General features: G+C 43.6%; 1 protein-coding gene across 1 annotated transcript; it reads left to right on the forward strand.

Moving 5' to 3' along the window:
- The first annotated feature begins 613 nt into the window (after positions 1–613).
- On the forward strand, positions 614–16170 carry ehd3 (EH-domain containing 3). The gene is made up of 8 exons (XM_075458889.1): positions 614–1937; positions 4709–4885; positions 5582–5679; positions 10099–10240; positions 10399–10498; positions 10957–11127; positions 13388–13552; positions 13637–16170. The coding sequence occupies exons 1-8, from the start codon at positions 1711–1713 to the stop codon at positions 14162–14164; spliced, it is 1608 nt and encodes a 535-aa protein (XP_075315004.1). The 5' UTR covers positions 614–1710; the 3' UTR covers positions 14165–16170.
- The last annotated feature ends 3459 nt before the right edge of the window (positions 16171–19629 follow it).

The raw sequence follows: 19629 nt of genomic DNA on the forward strand, positions 1-19629 counted from the left end.
GAACTGAGAATAACTCACCATAACGTTTGTGGAACGAGGAGTATCTAATGGAAAAATTATATATATTTTTTAATATCAGTAGACATACTCAAGTCAAATATTTACTGTTGTTTAGATTAAAATCTTATTAACAGGTAATAATGGTCTAAATGTAACCTATGATACATAAACATTTCCATAAGGGTATTGTGTGTGGGTTAACGTGTAGGGTATCTGCGCTTTTACTCAAGTAAAATGTCCTCCATCTCTGAAATATTTGAATTTCTTTGCTGTGGCCGAGTGAAAAGTACACTCAAATACTTGCTTGTGAAATACAAGAACTGCCAGTATAAAGTCACACAAAAATATAATACTCAAATATTTCATTACAGGTAAAGTCCAGAAGCTGGACGGCTGCTTTGACACCGAGCTTGATAGGCTATGAGCTTTTGAAAGTAGTTGTTGGAAATTAATTGATTTGTAGTCTCACTAATTTTCACTCGTAAAGTGAATATTTCTAATCAGCACACCGTTCGCCCAGGTATTTCAGAAGACACCAATTAATATTCCTTAACCTTTAGGTGGCGCGATGTGATTGAACGGCCGTTCCTCCGTATCCCCTCATCCAACATGGCGTCCCCCGGGCCCGCTTCAGCGGCCTCTCCCGCATCACTGGGCTGGACCTCGGTGGGTCGGGCTGCCAGCCGTTGGGCACTTCCGGCGGAGTCGGGTTTCCTTCAACTCGGCATTTAAATTGAGCTGCAGGACATCAGCTGCTGCCACATTCAGCACCGTGCAAGTGACAGAAAATAACCCTTCGCACCAGCTAAACAGACTGCTCTGGTTTTTGTCTCGAAAGCGTCAGAATTGATTGTCAGCGCCGGAGAGGTTTGGGCTGTTGTTGCAGGCAGAAAAGCGGGAGAGGCTGAACAATAACGGGGTTGCACTGTGACAGCTGCTCGGTGCATCATTTCTGGGATTCCTCTGCTAGCTCGTGGACGGTATTGAATAGCGGTAGCGTGATTTTGCGCTCGAGCAGAATGGTCTAAAGCGTCCCTTGACAGAGTTTGTTTACTTAAAGAAATTGGTAAACAAAAACAAACTCATTGAATGCAGTGTTTGCTGCTGTGGCCTGGACTTGTGAGGACCAATGGACTCGGTGATGAGAGTGCGTTTGAATGGTCAGGTTTGAATTCTGCTAAACTGACGGCACATTCTGATTGTTTGTTTAAATTATTTTATTTGTGTACACGTGTACTGAGAAAATCTTAAAATTGCTTCCAGCTGCTATTCTATGACACCAGAAATCAATATAATCTGACAACAACAGTCGCCACCCATTTAGTGCAGCAAGGCACAGACTGAAATTTCATTTTCCTGACTCCTGTGAAGCATAAAGAGTATATTATAGAGAATATATTCAAGGGTTTGAAGATAAGTGGCAAGTTAAGTTATTTTATTTCTTCCAAAATCAGGCGTTTAAAGATAACTGTGCAAGAACGTTTTCAATAAGATTAAGTGGGAAGTTTTTCGTCATATATGCGTGAATATCACATTCTGCGCTTGAGGGGAAGCATCTAGTTTCCAGATTCCAGGACATAACAGGATAAACGAACTTTCAGATCAATAAAACCAGAGCGAGCTGATCCAGCGGATCACCAAGTTTGTATTTTTTTGACCCATAACACCTGTCAGTGGCTTAACTAGTCCAACAAAAAGCAACGAGCGACAATGTTCAGCTGGCTTGGAACCGATGACAGGAGGAAGAAGGAGCCAGAAGTCTTTCAGACCGTCAGCGATGGACTAAAGAAACTCTACAAAACCAAACTCCTGCCACTGGAGGAGAGCTACAAGTTTCACGAGTTCCACTCTCCGGCCCTGGAGGATGCCGACTTTGACAACAAGCCCATGGTCTTACTGGTGGGACAGTACTCCACCGGCAAGACGAGCTTCATACGGTGAGAAAACTGCACCTGCAAACCTATATCCTACAGTCATATAGCTATTGGAAGGAGCTTCGTAAAGAGAGGGGATTCACAAGGAGAGAGAAGCCACCTCAAAGATAGAGTGGGAGACACACCCAAACTGACTTCTACAACAGTTTTGTAGTTTTTATTAACCAGATCTCAGAGCTCCTGCAGAGCTGTTACATCCTAAGTTTAGGGGATTCTTAGGTCCCCTTTATTAAAACTAATTTAACTCCATGAAGAACTACTTTTCATGGTCTTGGTACATAGTAACTGACCAGTTTGGTGAATAAGATTGGAGTGCTTTTGTTGAATAAATGTATCCATATGTTGGTCATCATGGTGGTTGATGAAGGACTCAGAGCAACGACAGTGGGGCTCCTGTAAAGTTACTTGGACAGTAGAGCCAATAACATAACGTACACAAACAAAGAGAGAACACATTTCAGCAGCATTCCTGTGTATGCTGCGGCACTGCCACTGATCATGACTCAGTGCTATACCTCAGCTCTGTTGAAGTTAAAGCATATGACCTGGAGTATCCCTGGGACTGGTGTGTGAGAAATGTTAGCAGCTGGGTGCTGAGCCTCTTTCTGAGCTGCAGGGCTGCTGCTAACATCTTGCTCCTCTGACACACACACACACACTTGAGTAAAACATGCGCACTCACATAGAGCACAGTAGGCAATTAGTGGGTTAAGCCTTTGAAAACCAGAGAGAGGATGCTGTTAGGGACTTCCTGCCGTAAGACATGCAGACATCCCTGCTCTCTCATCTTCCTCTTTTGAGTCTGATTCTCAGTGACACTCTGTCTTCCTGTCTCACCCTCCCTTTCACTAATGACAACACCCATGGTCAGCTGCCTGACAACACATCACCAACGTTGTAACATCAAGATGCTGAAAGTACAAACTGCTCTGTAACACTTGGTCAGAGATCCTGCTCTCACAGCATCTCTTTAATTTCTAACTGTGGAGTCCCACTCTTGCTCACTTTGCAATACTTAAGGGAGTTACTGAGTGTTTTATTAGAGTTTTTTTTTTTTTTTCTAATCTCACCAAAGCTGAAAAAAAAGAGTGTTTTTCTACATTATCAGTCGGTCATCCTCTGATGTGCATGGTCTTGCTGATGGGGAGTAATACAGCCTCCATGCCTTCAGTTATTCATAGATCAGCAACCTCACTTTTGAGCTTCATTTCTCAAATTTATCCTGCAGGATGTCATTAGCAGAGTATACGTTTTCCCTCAAGGTGACTAAACGCTTTTCTGTGTGCAGCTAGAAGGGGGTAGGCTGAATTGGTGCTTTCATGTTTTAAACCTCATAAGATGTACCTTTTTTAGTTACGGATTTATGAAACCTCCAACTGTGAATTTTCAGTTTAATCTAACTGTCTTGCAAACTGCACAGAAACCAAACAGATATGACGTGAGCTGACCTGCATGTGAACTGCACACGCATACAGCGTATGTATGATGGCAAACATGCAGTCCTGTAGGTATGCATTTTACAACTTTTTTTACAGAGAGGAGGGTTCACACTGCACAAACATGTGTGTGTAGAGCTGGCTCTACCAGGCACCGCTGGCTCCTCCGCTAAGGTGTATGTTGGTGGAGACGACCTATAGGGGAACCAGCGTTGCATCTGGTAGCAATCAAAAACTGCGCACACCCCAACTCGCGTTTGACACGTTTAGGCCTCTCAACTGTAAATCTCTCGCCTTAATCTCTTTTTATGTTCTGTGTTGACATGGTTGGGGTTGTGAAACTCCACAGAAACGCACTAATCTTCATTCACAGCATGTGTGATGTCACTGAACTCCACTGATTGTGTTCCAGGAGTTCGGCTAATGATGAGTTTGTAACCCAATTTGACGAAGCGCAAATTGACCTCAAGATCTGTACAGTATTCTGGAGTCTCTAATGGATGCTTGGCTACTCTCTTGGTGTGACGAATCTTTCTATGAATACATTACATTGAATACAAAATTGAATTTACTGTGTTTATATGGTCTCCAAACATCTCAAAGGGTTCATGCTTTTTTTTTTTTCTCTAAACTTTTATGAACTTTGTTCATGTATCACAGGAGCTGCCTGAGTAAAACTGTTCTCAGCTCCTTTAACTCAATTAAACTGACAAGTTTAAGAGTTCTACATCTTTGTCTCACCTCACCACAACCCCCCCCCCCCCCCCAAATTCTCTTTCTTGCCTCGTGTGGATTGCAGCAAGTATTATTCTGCTTGTTTTGGCGCTCGGCATGGCAGCCTTAATCTTTGTCCCAGGAACATTTAATTCAAGGCAAATCTGCTTTTTGTCATCATCATTATTATTATTATTATTGTTGTTTCTAATTGAGTCACCATGTCGACCATTTTCATTTAAATAGAATTGCTGTTTTAAAAAAACTAAAAAACAAAAGCATGACGCACTTCTTTTAAAATTTGAAGCTGCAGATGTAATACTACACTTGTGTGTGTGTGCTGTTGCCTCCAGATAAGTGCAGGGACTCCATCTAACATTGTGAATAATATCAAATATGACTCATGCAGGTATGTAGAAACGATTAGACCTCTCAGCTTAAAGTTTTAAAATGCCTCCTTACACCACACAATGCCTTCTATTCTTGGATAGCATCTTCTCGGTGGATTATTCCCACATACCAAACGGCTTGTTGATTAAGTTGTACGCGGTGTTTAGTTGCTCAAAGACATCTAATCTCCTATCTTGTCACATATCTTTGCATTTCCTTCTATCTCCCCCACAGCTACTTGTTGGAGCAGGATTTTCCTGGAATGCGGATCGGCCCGGAGCCCACCACGGATTCTTTCATTGCCGTGATGCACGGCGACACAGAAGGTGTCATTCCCGGCAACGCCTTGGTGGTTGACCCCAAGAAGCCCTTCAGAAAGCTGAACGCTTTTGGAAACGCATTCCTCAACAGGTAGAATCTGAGGCGACCTCAAAGCACGCGTACGCAAACGCAAAGCAGCAAAATGCTGGGGGGGGTGGCACGAATGGCAGATGTTGCTGGACATCTTTGTAGGTGTGTGCAGTGCAGTCAAAATGCTATACCAGTGTGAAGTATGTTAACATCGAGGGAAAGACTCAAGAGGACAGGGGAGAAGAAAGGGTAAAGTGAGTACGAGTGAGAATCCACACCAGAGCTCCACATTCCTGTGTGATTGAATTTCCCTCTGCTCACTGGTCAGGCTTTTCTCTTTTAATGGTTGGCTGTGATTTTGTGTGTGTGTGTGTAGCAGAGAGTGAGCTAGACAGCCAGTCATCTTTGCACTGTCATCCTTCTGGAAAAACAAAACAGCCAAAAAGTCTTTACTCTTGTGACCGAGTCCTCGCTGTGAGGGCCCTCCAGTGTTGAAAGGAGAAGAAGAAGAAATGCTGACTGTCAGTGGGGATTAGAGGGGTTGCAGGCAGTGAGGATGACTGCTAACCTGTTCATATTTATTCAGCTGGAGAAACACAGGGAGAGCAGCAGAGATGGAGGAGAAAGAGGAGAGAGGGTACGGGAGGTAGAGGTCCGGAGCAGGATAATGTTTGTTATTAGAACATTTTACACTTCTGTCCTGATATTTTCTATCTCTCTCTTCTTCTACTCTGTGTGTGTGTGTGTGGTGTGTAGGTTTGTGTGTGCCCAGCTTCCCAACCCTGTGCTGGAGAGCATCAGCGTGATTGACACGCCTGGCATTCTGTCTGGAGAGAAACAGAGAATCAGTCGAGGTAAGGCACACACTTTTTATTTTCCTCTGTCTGTGTTTTGTGTGTGCGGAAGTGTGTGTTTGTGTGTCCGTTTTAGTTCAATGGAGCTATTCAGCTGCAGTACACCCCCCCCCCCCCCCCCCCCTCCGGCTCCCAGTCCCACTGAAGTCTGAAATACAATGTCAGCATTTCCTTTGGACATTTGAGTGTGTGTGTGTTTATTTTAGCTTTTGCTATCAGGAGGATTATGCTTCATTCATTTCAAAGAGCAGGAAGCGGCGACAAAAAGATGAGCTTTGAATCAGCTCTCCAACTCACACATACACATTTGCACGTTTGAATTCAACATGTTCGGTCCAGTGCCATATTCAAAACACGGAAAGCACAGTGATCGGGTCATTTTGCCTTTATGAGCTCTTTATGGAAAGTCAACAAACAGAGCGGCAGATGAAAGTGGTTTAGCATATGTGGAGGTTGTCTGTAGCTGAATGGCTGCAGAGTACGCCGTAACTGCAGTGCTGCAACTTTAACTATGTTGTATGTCATACCCCCTTCTGTCGCCTCATGTTTCCTGTCTCCGACTTCAATGTTTACTGTCCAATAAAGGCGAAAACGTCCTATTTATCAAGAAAAACAGACAAAGTCGCATGTGTTTTAGATTTGGAGATTACAGTACTTTTGGGAGTAACCAAAATGACATTTAAAGGACTGCTTAGGTTGTCCTAGATTTACATGACAGTGAGTGTTGCAGTGGTGAGACCACAAGTGCTTTTATAGCCTCAGCTGACATAAAACAAGCCAAATGATTCTTTACAGCTCTGTCTGTCATCTGCCGAACAGAACAAACACAGTTGGAACAAAACCGTATACTCTTGTGATTAGCCTGAGTACACAAAGATGGCTGTAAAAAAACACCTTTTTGTCTAGACATATGACATGTCTGCATCACTGCTCCAAATGGAGAATAATTGCCAGAGAAATCAGAAACAAAAAATGGTGTTTTAGTTTCCAGAAAGATGCAGAAGGAAGATCAGATTGAGCAACAGCCAGCCTGCCCAAAACCAGTTAATACACAGATGTTGCAGTAATAAGGGCGTGTAAAAGGAGCAATAGTGCCACTAACAGGAGCCATGGTGGCTGTCCTCCTGAAATGGACTCCGATATTTACACCGTCTGCTCAGCATGTTAACGACCCAAAGCACACTACCAAAATCACAGGAGTTACTTTAGAGGACAAAAGTAAAAACTATGATCTGGTCCAGTATGAATCCTGCGATGGCGCATTCAGAACATTTTATAGAGAAAGCCAGAGCAACACAACCCCTGCAGCAAAGAGCAGCTGAATACAATTAAGTCTCTTAAGAACGGCAGAACATCTACAGAAATCTGTGCAACACTGCATCCCTCATGCTGAGGAGGATTAAATCCATTTTATCACTTCAGTTTACACAGAAAACACTGAGGTGCTCTGCTGTGCCTAATCATTGCAGATCATCTCTGACAACGGAGTTCAGTTCATTCAAGTTTTGTGTGTATCCTAATTTTACGCTTATCTGTGTTTTTATAAAAACAAACTCGTAGAGCAGTGTAAACTAAAGTGAAAGGAAAAGTTGTATTAGCAAAAAGGGTTCTCACAGCCTTACGGGTGTTTGGCACGGCTGGCATTCCCAAAGCCATACGGTGGCATTGCCATACCAACCGCCAACACCCACAAAAGATCTGGGATACTTAAAGAAACTCATAATTTACTCTTTCCTGCATTTACACTCTTTAAATTTCTTTCAAAGACGGACAGTTTGTCCTCTTTGCTCGACTCTCGTACACTTTATTTGTTCTCCTTTTGTAACGCCAGCGTTCATTTTTCCCTGTTTAAGAGTGTTGACACTGAGCTCATCAACTGTCATCAATGAATGCGCAGCAAGATGAATAATTGGCTTTATGTTGTAAAAGTGCTTCAGTGGTTTCATGTGAAGCAGATTCTGGACCTGTGAATATAGATTAGTAGAATTTGGCAGCGCTCAAGTTGGTCAGGTTCCATGCTAATTTCCTTCCTGCTATGATAAGCATTGCTTTCCTTATAATGTATACGTTTGTACTGCCCACCATCCTCTTGACGGTGTTCGTTCCTTCACAACTCTATCACAAAACTCATAAACTGCTCTTAATCAGCTAAGCCCTGGTCAGGGAGTTCAGCACATTACTTCATGGGAGGGGTGGGGTCTGCTCGGATCTGGATTTTTTTTTTTGCCTCGAGCTTGTGGAAAATTTGTTGATCATCAGTGTTGTGTCCAGTTTTCTTCTTGAAAAATGACACAGAATGATTTGTGTACATCAAGCTATTGTTTATAGATACTGTTTATGTGTAGCAGTAGTTGAGTTGAAGCAGTTGGCCCTGTCAAGCAGTCTTTTTATTTATTTTCTTGAAAATTTGTTGTCAAACCAAATAACTTCACATACACACACAAAGCTGGCTAGACCTAACCTCCAGGGGGTAAGCCCAGCTGTGTTTTCTCTAAGGACCGGGAAGTGTGTGTTTGAGTGCATGTTCATTTTTGTTTTTTCATCCAAGGCCCATGGTTTATTCCCCATCATGTCATTTGTGTGTACGTCTGTATGTTGCGAGTCACATTCTTTTCTGTTACCACTTTCATCCTGTTGCATTGTTTTATAAATGTATGCATTTGTTTGTGTGTGTGTGTGTGTGTGTGTGTGTCCAGATGAGAAGTTGTCAGGCTATAGCAGCCTGAGTAGATGTCCTTACGGAGGTATCGTAGATTGTAGATCTGGTTTTCAACTAGCTGCAGAAAGGCTTTTAAAAAAAAAAAAAAAAAGTGATATCTTGATTTTGAAGTATTTCTGGGTTTTTTCCATGTTCTTCACCGGCCTTGTCACATGACTTTAAAAAAAAAAAGTTAACATCTCGTTAGCGATATAACAGATCTTGGTGATTTTAAGGAAACTGGCATACATGGCCTGGATTTTGTTTCAAAATGTAGAATTGAATTTTTAATTGTTAGTTATTTATTTGGACCACTTCAGTCGTGCCTTGTAACAATTACCAAACAGGAATATTTTACAATTACCAGAACATTTAATCATATTTACTGTTGTGCTGTGATTGTGTCAGTCTAATTTAGTGTTCTCTTGAGGCAAAATACAATCTTTGTACAATAACCGATGGGAAGGGGTGTTGTGTAAGGGACATCGTGCCATTGCTTTTGCCAACAACATGTGAGAAGTTCACAGGGTGAAGAACAATTCCCTAGCATTCAAAATATCAAGGTATCTGCTGTACATCTTTGTTAACACGCTAGTTTTCTCAAGCAGCAGTGTTTCTCCTCGCAGCTGCAGGTCATAAAGACCCAGCCAAAGTAAGTTTCCATGTTTTACATACTTATTGCTGCATTCTAACCACATCAGTGAGAAATTCTTGCAAACTCCCGAGCATTAAATTGTTAAGATAAAGGTAATTTGGTTGGTTAAAAATTGTTGGTAAAGTCCTTGAAGCAGCTGTAACACAAGTTAGTTAAACATTTGTAGCTGCTGAAGATTATTAAGCATTCCTCTTATGGGAGGAGCTGCAGTGCAGTAAGTATGTAAAGAAGAGGATTTTTATCATCGCTGTGTATTTAGAATTAGGTTTTGATATGTTCACAGCAAAAAAAAAAAAAAAACACGTGCAAAGCCTTTTTATAAGTGTTTCATAAACATAGCTTTAAAAAAAAATCCGCTTGAATCCCTGTGTTAGCATGAAGCAAAAGCCTACTACCAACTGACACAATGCCTCCTGGTTGTTATCAATTCATCGTAATTAATGGTGTCACTCACTGACTCTGCCTCTGCTAAATGTCCTTCGATGTTCGTTGGAAGTTTCAGCTCAATAATCCTCTGCACTACCCTTTGTTCTTTGTTCTCCTGTCATATCCTGTGGAATATCTCCAGGTAAGCAAGAGTTTTTGTCCTTGAGTGGGATAGAAAGTCAAATGAGTCAGTGGTGTGGAATCACTGATTCATTCATTATGGAGGAATTTATGCAGGCGTTAACTGATTTGAGCTACTTTAATTCCCCGCTTTCCTTGCTCTTAAAGTCTAAACTGCCATGTTGTAATGCAAAATACGTTCCACAGTTTGGGGTTTCCCTATCAGTGTTTAGTTTAAAAAGCTACTTTGTTTAACCTTGGCAGTACATTCTTTATGAGTAAATACATTCTTTTCACTCAACATGTTACAATATGGCCTTAATTCCTTAAGCCTCCTCTGTGACCTGCAGTCACTGTAATGGTTTTTCTCTGGGGAATATTTACTATAACACCACTTGATGTCCCCCCTCTTTATATTAGAGAATATGTTGACCATGTGGCTGTTGATGATGGACTCTACACCACTGTTATTTCCACCCTTTTCCCTTCTCCTTCCCCTTCCTCTTATCTCCCCCCTCAGGCTACGACTTTGCAGCTGTCCTCGAGTGGTTTGCAGAACGAGTGGACAGGATCATATTACTGTTTGACGCCCACAAACTGGACATCTCTGATGAGTTCTCAGAGGTGATAAAGGCTCTAAAGAACCATGAAGACAAGATCAGGTACTGTAGGTTTCATTGATTTACTGACCCAAACGTCATGGTTAGGACGTCGATACTTTTGCTATTTTTTGCTTGAATGTCACCCTTTATTTCGAGTTCATACTATGTTAACACAAGCAGCTTATCATTTTTTTTCCTTCGCTGGTTTCTCTCTCCAGAGTGGTGCTGAACAAGGCCGACCAGATAGAGACCCAGCAGTTGATGAGAGTTTATGGTGCCTTGATGTGGTCACTGGGTAAAATAGTCAACACCCCAGAGGTACGGCAGACTACAGACACAGATGGACTGTTTCCGTGACAACATTTGTAAAGTTAACAGCTCAACATTGACTTGGTTTGAAGCAGAGTTGCTATTCTTATTATCAATTCCGGATGGGACCCATAGACAGATCATGGATGGGGGCTCTGTAGGGCCTAGAATTCCCGACTCAATTGTTACCTCCCTTTCAAGACCTGTGTGTGTGATTATGTTGCGCATCAATAGCTAATTTTTATGTGAGGAGGTTTCCCATAAATTAATAATGAAAGTAATTCTAAATCAGTTTGTCAAAATAACTATTGACTCTTTACTCTGTATTTTATGTGTAATGTAGTGTTCCCAACATCCACAGTTGATGAACTGACATCAGTATCAAGAGAGTTTACTTCCTGTAAGAAAGAGTTGTTTTCTTCGTTGTTCAAGCCTCACATGATTTCCTCCGTCACTCTCACTGACAGGTGATCCGTGTCTATATTGGCTCATTTTGGTCCCACCCGCTGTTGATTCCTGACAACAGGAAGCTGTTTGAAGCAGAGGAGCAGGACTTATTTAAGGACATTCAGTCTTTACCAAGAAATGCGGCACTCAGAAAACTCAACGATCTGATCAAGAGGGCAAGACTCGCCAAGGTAAGCCACAGGCGATCCTGTCCCAGGAAGTTTTAGATGATGGGCATCGCATTATGTTGATGCAATCAGCACTATTTCATACATCAGGCGCTATGGTTTTATGCCATATGACAACGAGCTAAAATTAAAAAAAAAACGTGACATGTTTAAATGTTAGTAGCATGTGCATGTGTTTCCTGTTTATTCCATCCAGCTCTTGCACAGCCGTTAACCTTGACTGCAAACTTTTATCAATGTCCCAGAACCAACAGTGCCGGACAAATAATTCTGCTTTGAGTGAGTTATACCCCACTTCCTCTCTGAACAGGAAGTCAGGTATGAGAGGTGACAGTCCGCTGCCTGTCGTAGTTTAAGGAAACACTGAGGATGTACATGTGCACACCCTCGAGCACACGCAGATTTATCAAACTCAGAGTTGATAGAACTTTTCCTGTTTGACAGCTGATAGGGCGTGTTTCAAGGACACAAGGTGGAAACACAAATGCATCAACAAAGCAACAAAGCAACAAAAAAAATCTAAGTCGGTTTGGTTTGGGATTCTTTGGGATTTTATTATTTTTCTAAACAAATGGTTTGAGCTTTAACAGAAATTGACATGGACAAGTTTAAACACAAACACTTGCACAATGCTTTGTTGTAATATCGATTCAAAAAGTCAAAGATTTAGCGGATGACTCATCTAGCTAAAGGAATGTTAAGTGTCCCAAGACGCCATGGTTGCAACAGCATTATGCATGTAATGTTACATTTGAACTGTTGGTCAAAAGTTCAAAAACTTGAAAATCAAAACAAAGACAGCTGGGAACAAGACAACAGTGAAAACACAAAGAAACTGCAGATGCAAGTGGACCTCGGTTGTTATTTGTTTTACTGTAATCTGATATCGCTATCTTAGCATATTTTCCCCCCTGAACTTAGGAACCTATTATTATCATAACTTTGCCTGGTGAAAAGATTGTTTATATTCAGGCTGTTGTTTAGCACTTGTAAATGATTTATGGACTCATCTTTGTGTGTGTGTGTGTTTTTATACCTCACGAAAAGCTGCGGCCGGAGGCGTTGTTTTCCGTTCACTCATCCTTACGCCTGTACCGTTCTTGTGAGCTCAGTGTCTTGAGAACTCCTGATGTTCACGTAGTTCAGTTTTTGCTACAACTGAATAACTCACACACACTCAAGATAAAGCAAATGCTGAACTCTTGACAGTCTGTATCCTAAAGTTAAACATTTTTAATGTAAAAGAGAAAAATCTGACTTTTTTGCTCTTGGTCTCCCCCTGCAGTTTGGGGATTAAATGCCAACTGAGCCTCGCACATGCACAGCTTTACAAGTGAATTTGTTGTCATGCTATAAAAGACTCCTCCAGAAGCTGCCTGAATTGCTAAGCGACAGCGTAAGGTAGTGTTACAGGACCTAACAAGAATAAGACTGCATATTTTTATACACTCTATCCGTTTTCACTTATCAGTTGTTGCTTTTAGGCAAAAATTCAAATTTTAAAAAGATGTCCTCATTGACCCACGGCTGTCCATCCTCGGTAATTGCCTTTGGTTAGAGTGGCGTATTCCACAATGCCCTTACACACATTACCCGTTTTGCCTCTGTTACTACCTCTGTTGATGGCTCAGAAGCGTATCGACAGCGGATTAACCTCAACCCTCCTGTGCTGCCTCTGCACTTTCACACACTTTGACACTCATGCATCACAAAGGTGCATCAGTCCTGGCTTGAAGTCGTATGTGAAAAGGCCTTGTGATACATTTATGTGATGAACAAACACAAAATGCTCTGGCGTAACACTAATACAGTTTGCTTAGCTGATTTACATTTTTTTAAGGATTCTAATGTAGCACATGTGCCTTATAATTTGTATTGTATATATGGCAGTGCTGCGGATTGCAAGTTGGCAGAGAACCTTTTGAAAGGCTGCAAACTTCAGACTTTGGCATAAAATTTGCAGAAGTTGACCAAAACTTTTTACTTCAGATTTTTTATGCAAGCAAGTCTGAAACAGGACTGAATCTGTGAGGCAGAGACGGCAATGATAAGGTCATAACTCACGTTTCAATCTCTGATGAATTACATAACATGGAAGCACATGCTGCTGTTGTAATGTTGTGTGTATTAGCATTTCATTCATTGGTATTATGATAGGAATCAACCACACCTTCTTCCTCGTCAGATACACAACATATCCAGAGCAGAGTGAGAAATGTTCATGATCATATTCTTCAGCTTCAGTTTTCCACGTCTTTTACAGGTCCACGCCTATATCATCAGTGCACTGAAGAAAGAAATGCCCTCGGTGTTCGGGAAAGAAAACAAGAAGAAGGAGCTGGTTGCCAGTCTGGGTGATATTTACAAACGCATTGAAAGAGAGCATCAGATATCACCTGGGGATTTTCCTAATCTGAAGAAGATGCAGGTAAACAAAAAAGAAGCAATGAAGTTCACATTCACAGATGATGTTTCGATTTTACGATAAACTTCTGTTTGTTTTCCCTTCCAGGACCAGCTCCAAGCTCACGATCTCAACAAGTTCCAGCCTCTGAAACCCAAACTCTTGGAGGCAGTCGACGACATGCTAGCCAATGACATCGCTGGCTTAATGGTCCTGGTCCGCCAAGAGGAAAACCTGCGGCCAAACGCATCAGTCAAGGGGGGCGCGTTCGACGGCACTTTGAACGGCCCGTTCGGACACGGGTACGGCGAAGGAGCTGGTGAAGGCATCGACGAAGCCGATTGGGTTGTTACTCGCGACAAACCTGCTTACGATGAGATTTTCTACACGCTGTCTCCTGTCAATGGAAAGGTGACAGGAGCCAACGCTAAGAAGGAGATGGTGAAGTCAAAACTGCCCAACACAGTGCTGGGAAAGATCTGGAAGCTGGCAGATATTGATAAGGATGGGATGCTGGATGATGAGGAGTTTGCCCTGGCCAATCACCTGATAAAGGTCAAACTGGAGGGACATGAACTGCCGTTGGAGCTGCCTGCACACCTGGTGCCTCCTTCCAAGAGGAAAATACCTGAATAAATGTAAAATTAGTCCCTCACTTGCCCCTAAAACCTGTAAGTAGCCCCGCCCTCAGATAACTGTCCCTGTTAAAGCAGTAATGTACAAATGAAAAATGACGAGGCAAAATAGGAAATTGCCACCTCGCACTACGACAGTTCCCGTTATCCGGATATCTGTAGTCTTAAGTCTCAGCAAATGCTTACTAAACTTCCACTGAAATACAAACTAACAGATACTGAGTGACAGCCAGTGCACTGGCAGGAAAGTTTGTGTCATGAAATAACAAAACTATACCATTTATGTAGGATCTTATCTACCAGTAGGACAGTGTTTGTAGTCACTTCAAAAAAGCAGATCTTAAGTGTTGTTATACTAAGCCGCTCGGTTTAGAGAGTAGCTGTTACATTTAGCAACAACAGATGTTGGAGATATGAAAAGAGGTGTTAGGAAACTAATAGAAATGAAAACACTGGATTACAGAAAATTAAAGTTAAACTACTGGAGCAAAATAAAAAGCAAAGTGAACGCAAGCCAAACGAGAAGAAGGCCGAAAAACTGCTTGTACTTATTAAAAGTTTTCCGTGATTAATATTAATTATCATAATACACATACGCTATGAAGTAAAGCCAAGTTAAACGGCAGTATTTGATGTACTTCCAGGTCCTGTATTATTATTTGCCTCCTTGCTTTTTTTAAGCGTGACATATTCAGTAACTAAGAAGATGTCCTCGAAGGCATCTTGAGAACACACAAACGAGCATTAAAATCAATTAAAATCAAAACACTCAAGAGACTGAAAGCAATTCTAGTTACAGGAATTATAATACTGTTCTAGTAAAGAGAGACCGGCCAGAATTGATTTTTTTTTTTTTTTTTTTTTTCTTTTTTATATTTCCCCAACTATTTGTGTGGTGGTTGGAGTTTGACATCGCGGTGATTTACTGAATCGATCCTTTGCATTGAAGGAAGAAAACGTTTCTTTGGAGAATGGCCTCTTTGTCTCTTTTATGATGTCTATACGGTTTTAAATGTCATTAACATGTACTGATACTGTGACTAATTATAATAAACTTTTATCATGGGTATTGTCTGGACACGGATTTTGATTGTCAAATGTGCAGATGTTCACAGTTCTGTGTCAGCACGTCCTGGCTGTTGTATGTATGCATTTGAACATGCGTGTCTGTATCATTTTAAACATGCATGAGCTCACTGGTAATCATTACACAAGCTACTGAATGAGAGCTTTGAAAATTGATCAGTTATTGTTCATCTTCTAAAACTAAGCAAGCATAAAGTAATAATGGTCCAAAATTGAAATGAATAGAATCGCTAAGTTGGACTTTTTTTTTTTTTTTTTTTTTTTTTTTTAATAATTCATGCAGGAACCTTAGGCTTTCCATTACATGCATTTGAATAGCAGGCATGTAAAAAAAAAACATGATTCCTTTTACCATATTTCTAATGCTTTATTGTAGCCGTATGTCAATATGTGAGAATCTATACTTCACATTAGAGCCATGTTTGTGGTTTACCAGATTCCTAATGAGTCTATAGCACAAGGAAACGCTCACCTATCGAAGATTTGATTCTGACGTGGAAAGAAATATTAGGCATGTTTTTCCAGTACTGGAGCTGCAGACATGAAATCTTTCCAGTTCGTGGCCATTTTGTTTCCTCCTTGTGTGTTTCTGTGCTGTTACTGTGAATCTAATGTACATACAAAGACTGACTGCATTCCATGAGCTCACATTATGAAATCATCCACTTCATCCCGCAATCTGTACACATTACTTGCTCTTATTTCATCAGGGGAGGGAGGAAATTTAAATGTGAAAAAGATGCTCACCCAATGTGGATTGCGAAACAAAGCTGTCATCTGCGAGTTGTTTTCACATGTTCACAGATTGCAATACTGGTGAACCCACTGAGTGGAGTTTTGCCTTTTTATGAGATGGTCATGCATTGCTTGAATCTGTACCTCACTGCTTTCCTGTGTAATAAAGTTCATGTATTCAACTTACGAAGCGTGACGTTATCTTGTTGAGAAAATCAAAGACACGTTTGCATTTTAGGTCCAGATTTGCATGCCATAGACATCCAGCAGTAAGAAAATGTATGTTTATATGATTACAGATTACAACAAGGTGAAATTTGAAATGGAAATTTGATTATAAATGATCTTAATGAAATTAGATTCATCTCTGGAAGTCTGGTCTGTCTAATTTGAGAGTCATGAGGTTCACAATGTACAACTGTGCATTTATGAGAAAGAAAATCCTTCCCATTTGTATAGAATAATCAATTTTAGTTCAGGAAAATATCAAATCACACTTTATACACGAAAGGGACACATGGTTTTTCTCTGTTCCCAAGTAAAACTCTCAAAACAAGCAACAGAAACTATGCGGGGCACTCGATGGGAAATTAAATGCATTTTTTAACCCTTCATTTCACGGGTTTAGCTATGCAATGCATAAAAAAAAAAAAAAAAGTGTTGCAGAGCTCCAGCAGTGAATAATGGGGTGATACTCTGAGGAGTGGAAAATGGAATTCCTTCGTGATATTCCTCAAGGGACTCCTCCTTATTTTGGGTTCAGTTTAGGGAGTTTGTTCTTTCCATGTAACACAAAGGAGATGAGAAGTTAGTGATTAATTTTGGCTCGGACTACACGAAGGCAGATTTCAACTTTATGTTGAGGGTCGCCAACATTAACCATAACAACAGATGAGCTACATTACATGCAGCAGGAAACGGATCATGTGACTCTTGCCTGAAACCACTGACATTTCTGTATCATCCAGGGACTTTCATATGTTTGCATGTATGGGCGGCAGGAAGTTGAAGTCACCCCCATATAACATGGTTTAGAGACCAAATAAAACATAAACAAAAACACACACGTGCACAGGCCGCACAAAGGGAAGATGCAGCAGTCTTGCCTCTCACAAGACGTTCTGTTCTTGTGCACCATTTCCTCTCTATCCCACCTTGACCCCTCCCGCTCTCTGCCTCAGTCATTTAAATCCACATCATCGTATGATAATATCAGCGCGATAACATTAGTTTTATAACCGCCACCAGCAGTATAAAAAAGAACCCCAAGCACTGTGTACAGTTCTCTCACCACTGCGTGGTCACTGTTCAAGAACTGCCCATCGGTAACAAATCCAAAAAGACGTAAGGATTAGGAAAAATAACCTCTTGGAGTATTTCAGGAGGATTTTTGTGCTTCCTTAAAACGGAGTAAACCAAAGCAGGATGATGAAGAGATGCCAAAGCAGAGCGTTCCAAGTCAGTGACAGATGAAATGTGTTTTAGCCGCCGTTTTATCTCCTCAGCAGGAAAACATGTTCATATCCTGGATTGTTTTGTCAGTTGTGATAAATGTGGTACAACTGTCCACAGGAATGTGTGAACGTGAATGTGTGTGCTTTTACGTATGGTAGATGTGCGTGATCGATGTGTTTGGTGGAGCACCACATGTAGGGAAGCTATACATCAAGATTAAGCCCAGTACACACGCACACGGATTTGGAAGTTAGGAACATTGGGTGGGGATAATGCTCGCTCTCACAAAGGAGCACACACACCCCTTCTGGAAGCATTATCATGTATCTGTCAGGTGGGGGTTTTAAGGGAGGACACGGATTTTCCAAAAGTAAAATAGATTTATTTAACAAAAACAAAGTATCAAAAGGAAAGCGCGGCTGAGCCGGATAGAAAAACCTGAACTGTGGAAAAATTACAACAAAACACTTGGCATACTATGGAAAAAAAAACTTAACTTAGCTGTGGCGTGGCGTGGCATGGAGGGTGACGTAAAAAGGTGCAAGGATCTCACAAGAACTGAAAGGAAACCTGGAAACTAAATACTGTGGATGGTGATTAAGGATGGGGTGCAGCTGAAGGAAATGAGTGCAGGTGACGTGAATGAAACTAATCAGGACCTGAACCAAAAACATGATCTAAACTAAGAACTAAAGACATTATCTAAAAACCAAACATGATCTAAAAAACACATGTCATGAGTCCATGGCATGACAGAGCCCCCCCCCTCAAGGGGCGGATCCCAGACGCCCCTAAAAAGTCTGAGGGTGGGAGGGAGGGGCTCGAAGCCGGTCATACGGGGAACCATAACCCCGGTGGCATGGCTGCAGCGGCCGACCAGGCACGCGGCAAGGGCACCGGCCTCGGGCGGCAGGAGACGGTGGTCCGGCGGACGCCCGATGACGTGGCAGCAGGCGGTGATCCGGCGGACGCCCGGACTTCCGTCGGCGTGGCGGCAGTGGTCCGGCGGACGCCCGATGACGTGGCAGCAGGCGGTGATCCGGCGGACGCCCGGACTTCCGTCGGCGTGGCGGCAGGAGGCGGTGGTCTGGCGGGCGGCCAGACTTCCCATGGCGTGGCAGTCTGGCGTGGCAGCAGGAGGCGGTGGTCTGGCGGGCGGCCAGACATCCCGTGGCGTGGCAGCAGGAGGCGGTGGTCTGGCGGGCGGCCAGACATCCCGTGGCGTGGCAGCAGGAGGCGGTGGTCTGGCGGGCGGCCAGACATCCCGTGGCGTGGCAGCAGGAGGCGGTGGTCTGGCGGGCGGCCAGACATCCGACGGCAAGGGGAGAGCCCCCCCCTTAAGGGATGGATCCCAGACATCCCCAATATCTGGGGGTGGGAGGGAGGGGCTCGAAAGGCCTGCTCTGTGGCCTGCTCTGTGGCCTGCTCTGTTGCTGTGGGCTCATCTGTGGCTGTGGCTTGGTCGGGCCCCGCGGCCTCTGTGGCTTGGTCGGGCCCCGCGGCCTCTGTGGCTTGGTCGGGCCCCGCGGCCTCTGTGGCTTGGTCGGGCCCCGCGGCCTCTGTGGCTTGGTCGGGCCCCGCGGCCTCTGTGGCTTGGTCGGGCCCCGCGGCCTCTGTGGCTGTGGCTTGGTCGGGCCCCGCGGCCTCTTGGTCGGGCCCCGCGGCCTCTGTGGCTGTGGCTTGGTCGGGCCCCGCGGCCTCTTGGTCGGGCCCCGCGGCCTCTTGGTCGGGCCCCGCGGCCTCTTGGTCGGGCCCCGCGGCCTCTTGGTCGGGCCCCGCGGCCTCTGTGGAGAGCTCAGGCCCCGCGGCCTCTGTGGAGAGCTCAGGCCCCGCGGCCTCTGTGGAGAGCTCAGGCCCCGCGGCCTCTGTGGAGAGCTCAGGCCCCGCGGCCTCTGTGGAGAGCTCAGGCCCCGCGGCCTCTGTGGAGAGCTCTGGAACGGCTGGGGCCGGGGCCGGCTCTGGAACGGCTGGGGCCGGGGCCGGCTCTGGAACGGCTGGGGCCGGGGCCGGCTCTGGAACGGCTGGGGCCGGGGCCGGCTCTGGAACGGCTGGGGCCGGGGCCGGCTCTGGAACGGCTGGGGCCGGGGGCTGCGGTGCAGGTAAGGAGGAGGAGCTGTACAGCGCAGCTACCTCTTCTGGCTCCAAGCCGAAAATTTCCAGTGAGGCAGTGCGCTGTACAGTCCTGACCTC

The sequence above is a fragment of the Odontesthes bonariensis genome, chromosome 24, assembly GCF_027942865.1.
Source record: "Odontesthes bonariensis isolate fOdoBon6 chromosome 24, fOdoBon6.hap1, whole genome shotgun sequence".
NCBI classification, from domain to species: Eukaryota; Metazoa; Chordata; class Actinopteri; order Atheriniformes; family Atherinopsidae; genus Odontesthes; species Odontesthes bonariensis.

What these genes read in the sequence shown, in the direction of transcription:
- ehd3 (XM_075458889.1), top strand. Translation starts at nt 1,711, where the DNA reads ATGTTCAGCTGGCTTGGAACCGATGACAGGAGGAAGAAGGAGCCAGAA. An exon ending in GGCAAGACGAGCTTCATACG is followed by an intron (nt 1,938 to 4,708) that starts GTGAGAAAACTG and finishes TCTCCCCCACAG; the next exon opens with CTACTTGTTGGAGCAGGATT. An exon ending in GAAACAGAGAATCAGTCGAG is followed by an intron (nt 5,680 to 10,098) that starts GTAAGGCACACA and finishes CTCCCCCCTCAG; the next exon opens with GCTACGACTTTGCAGCTGTC.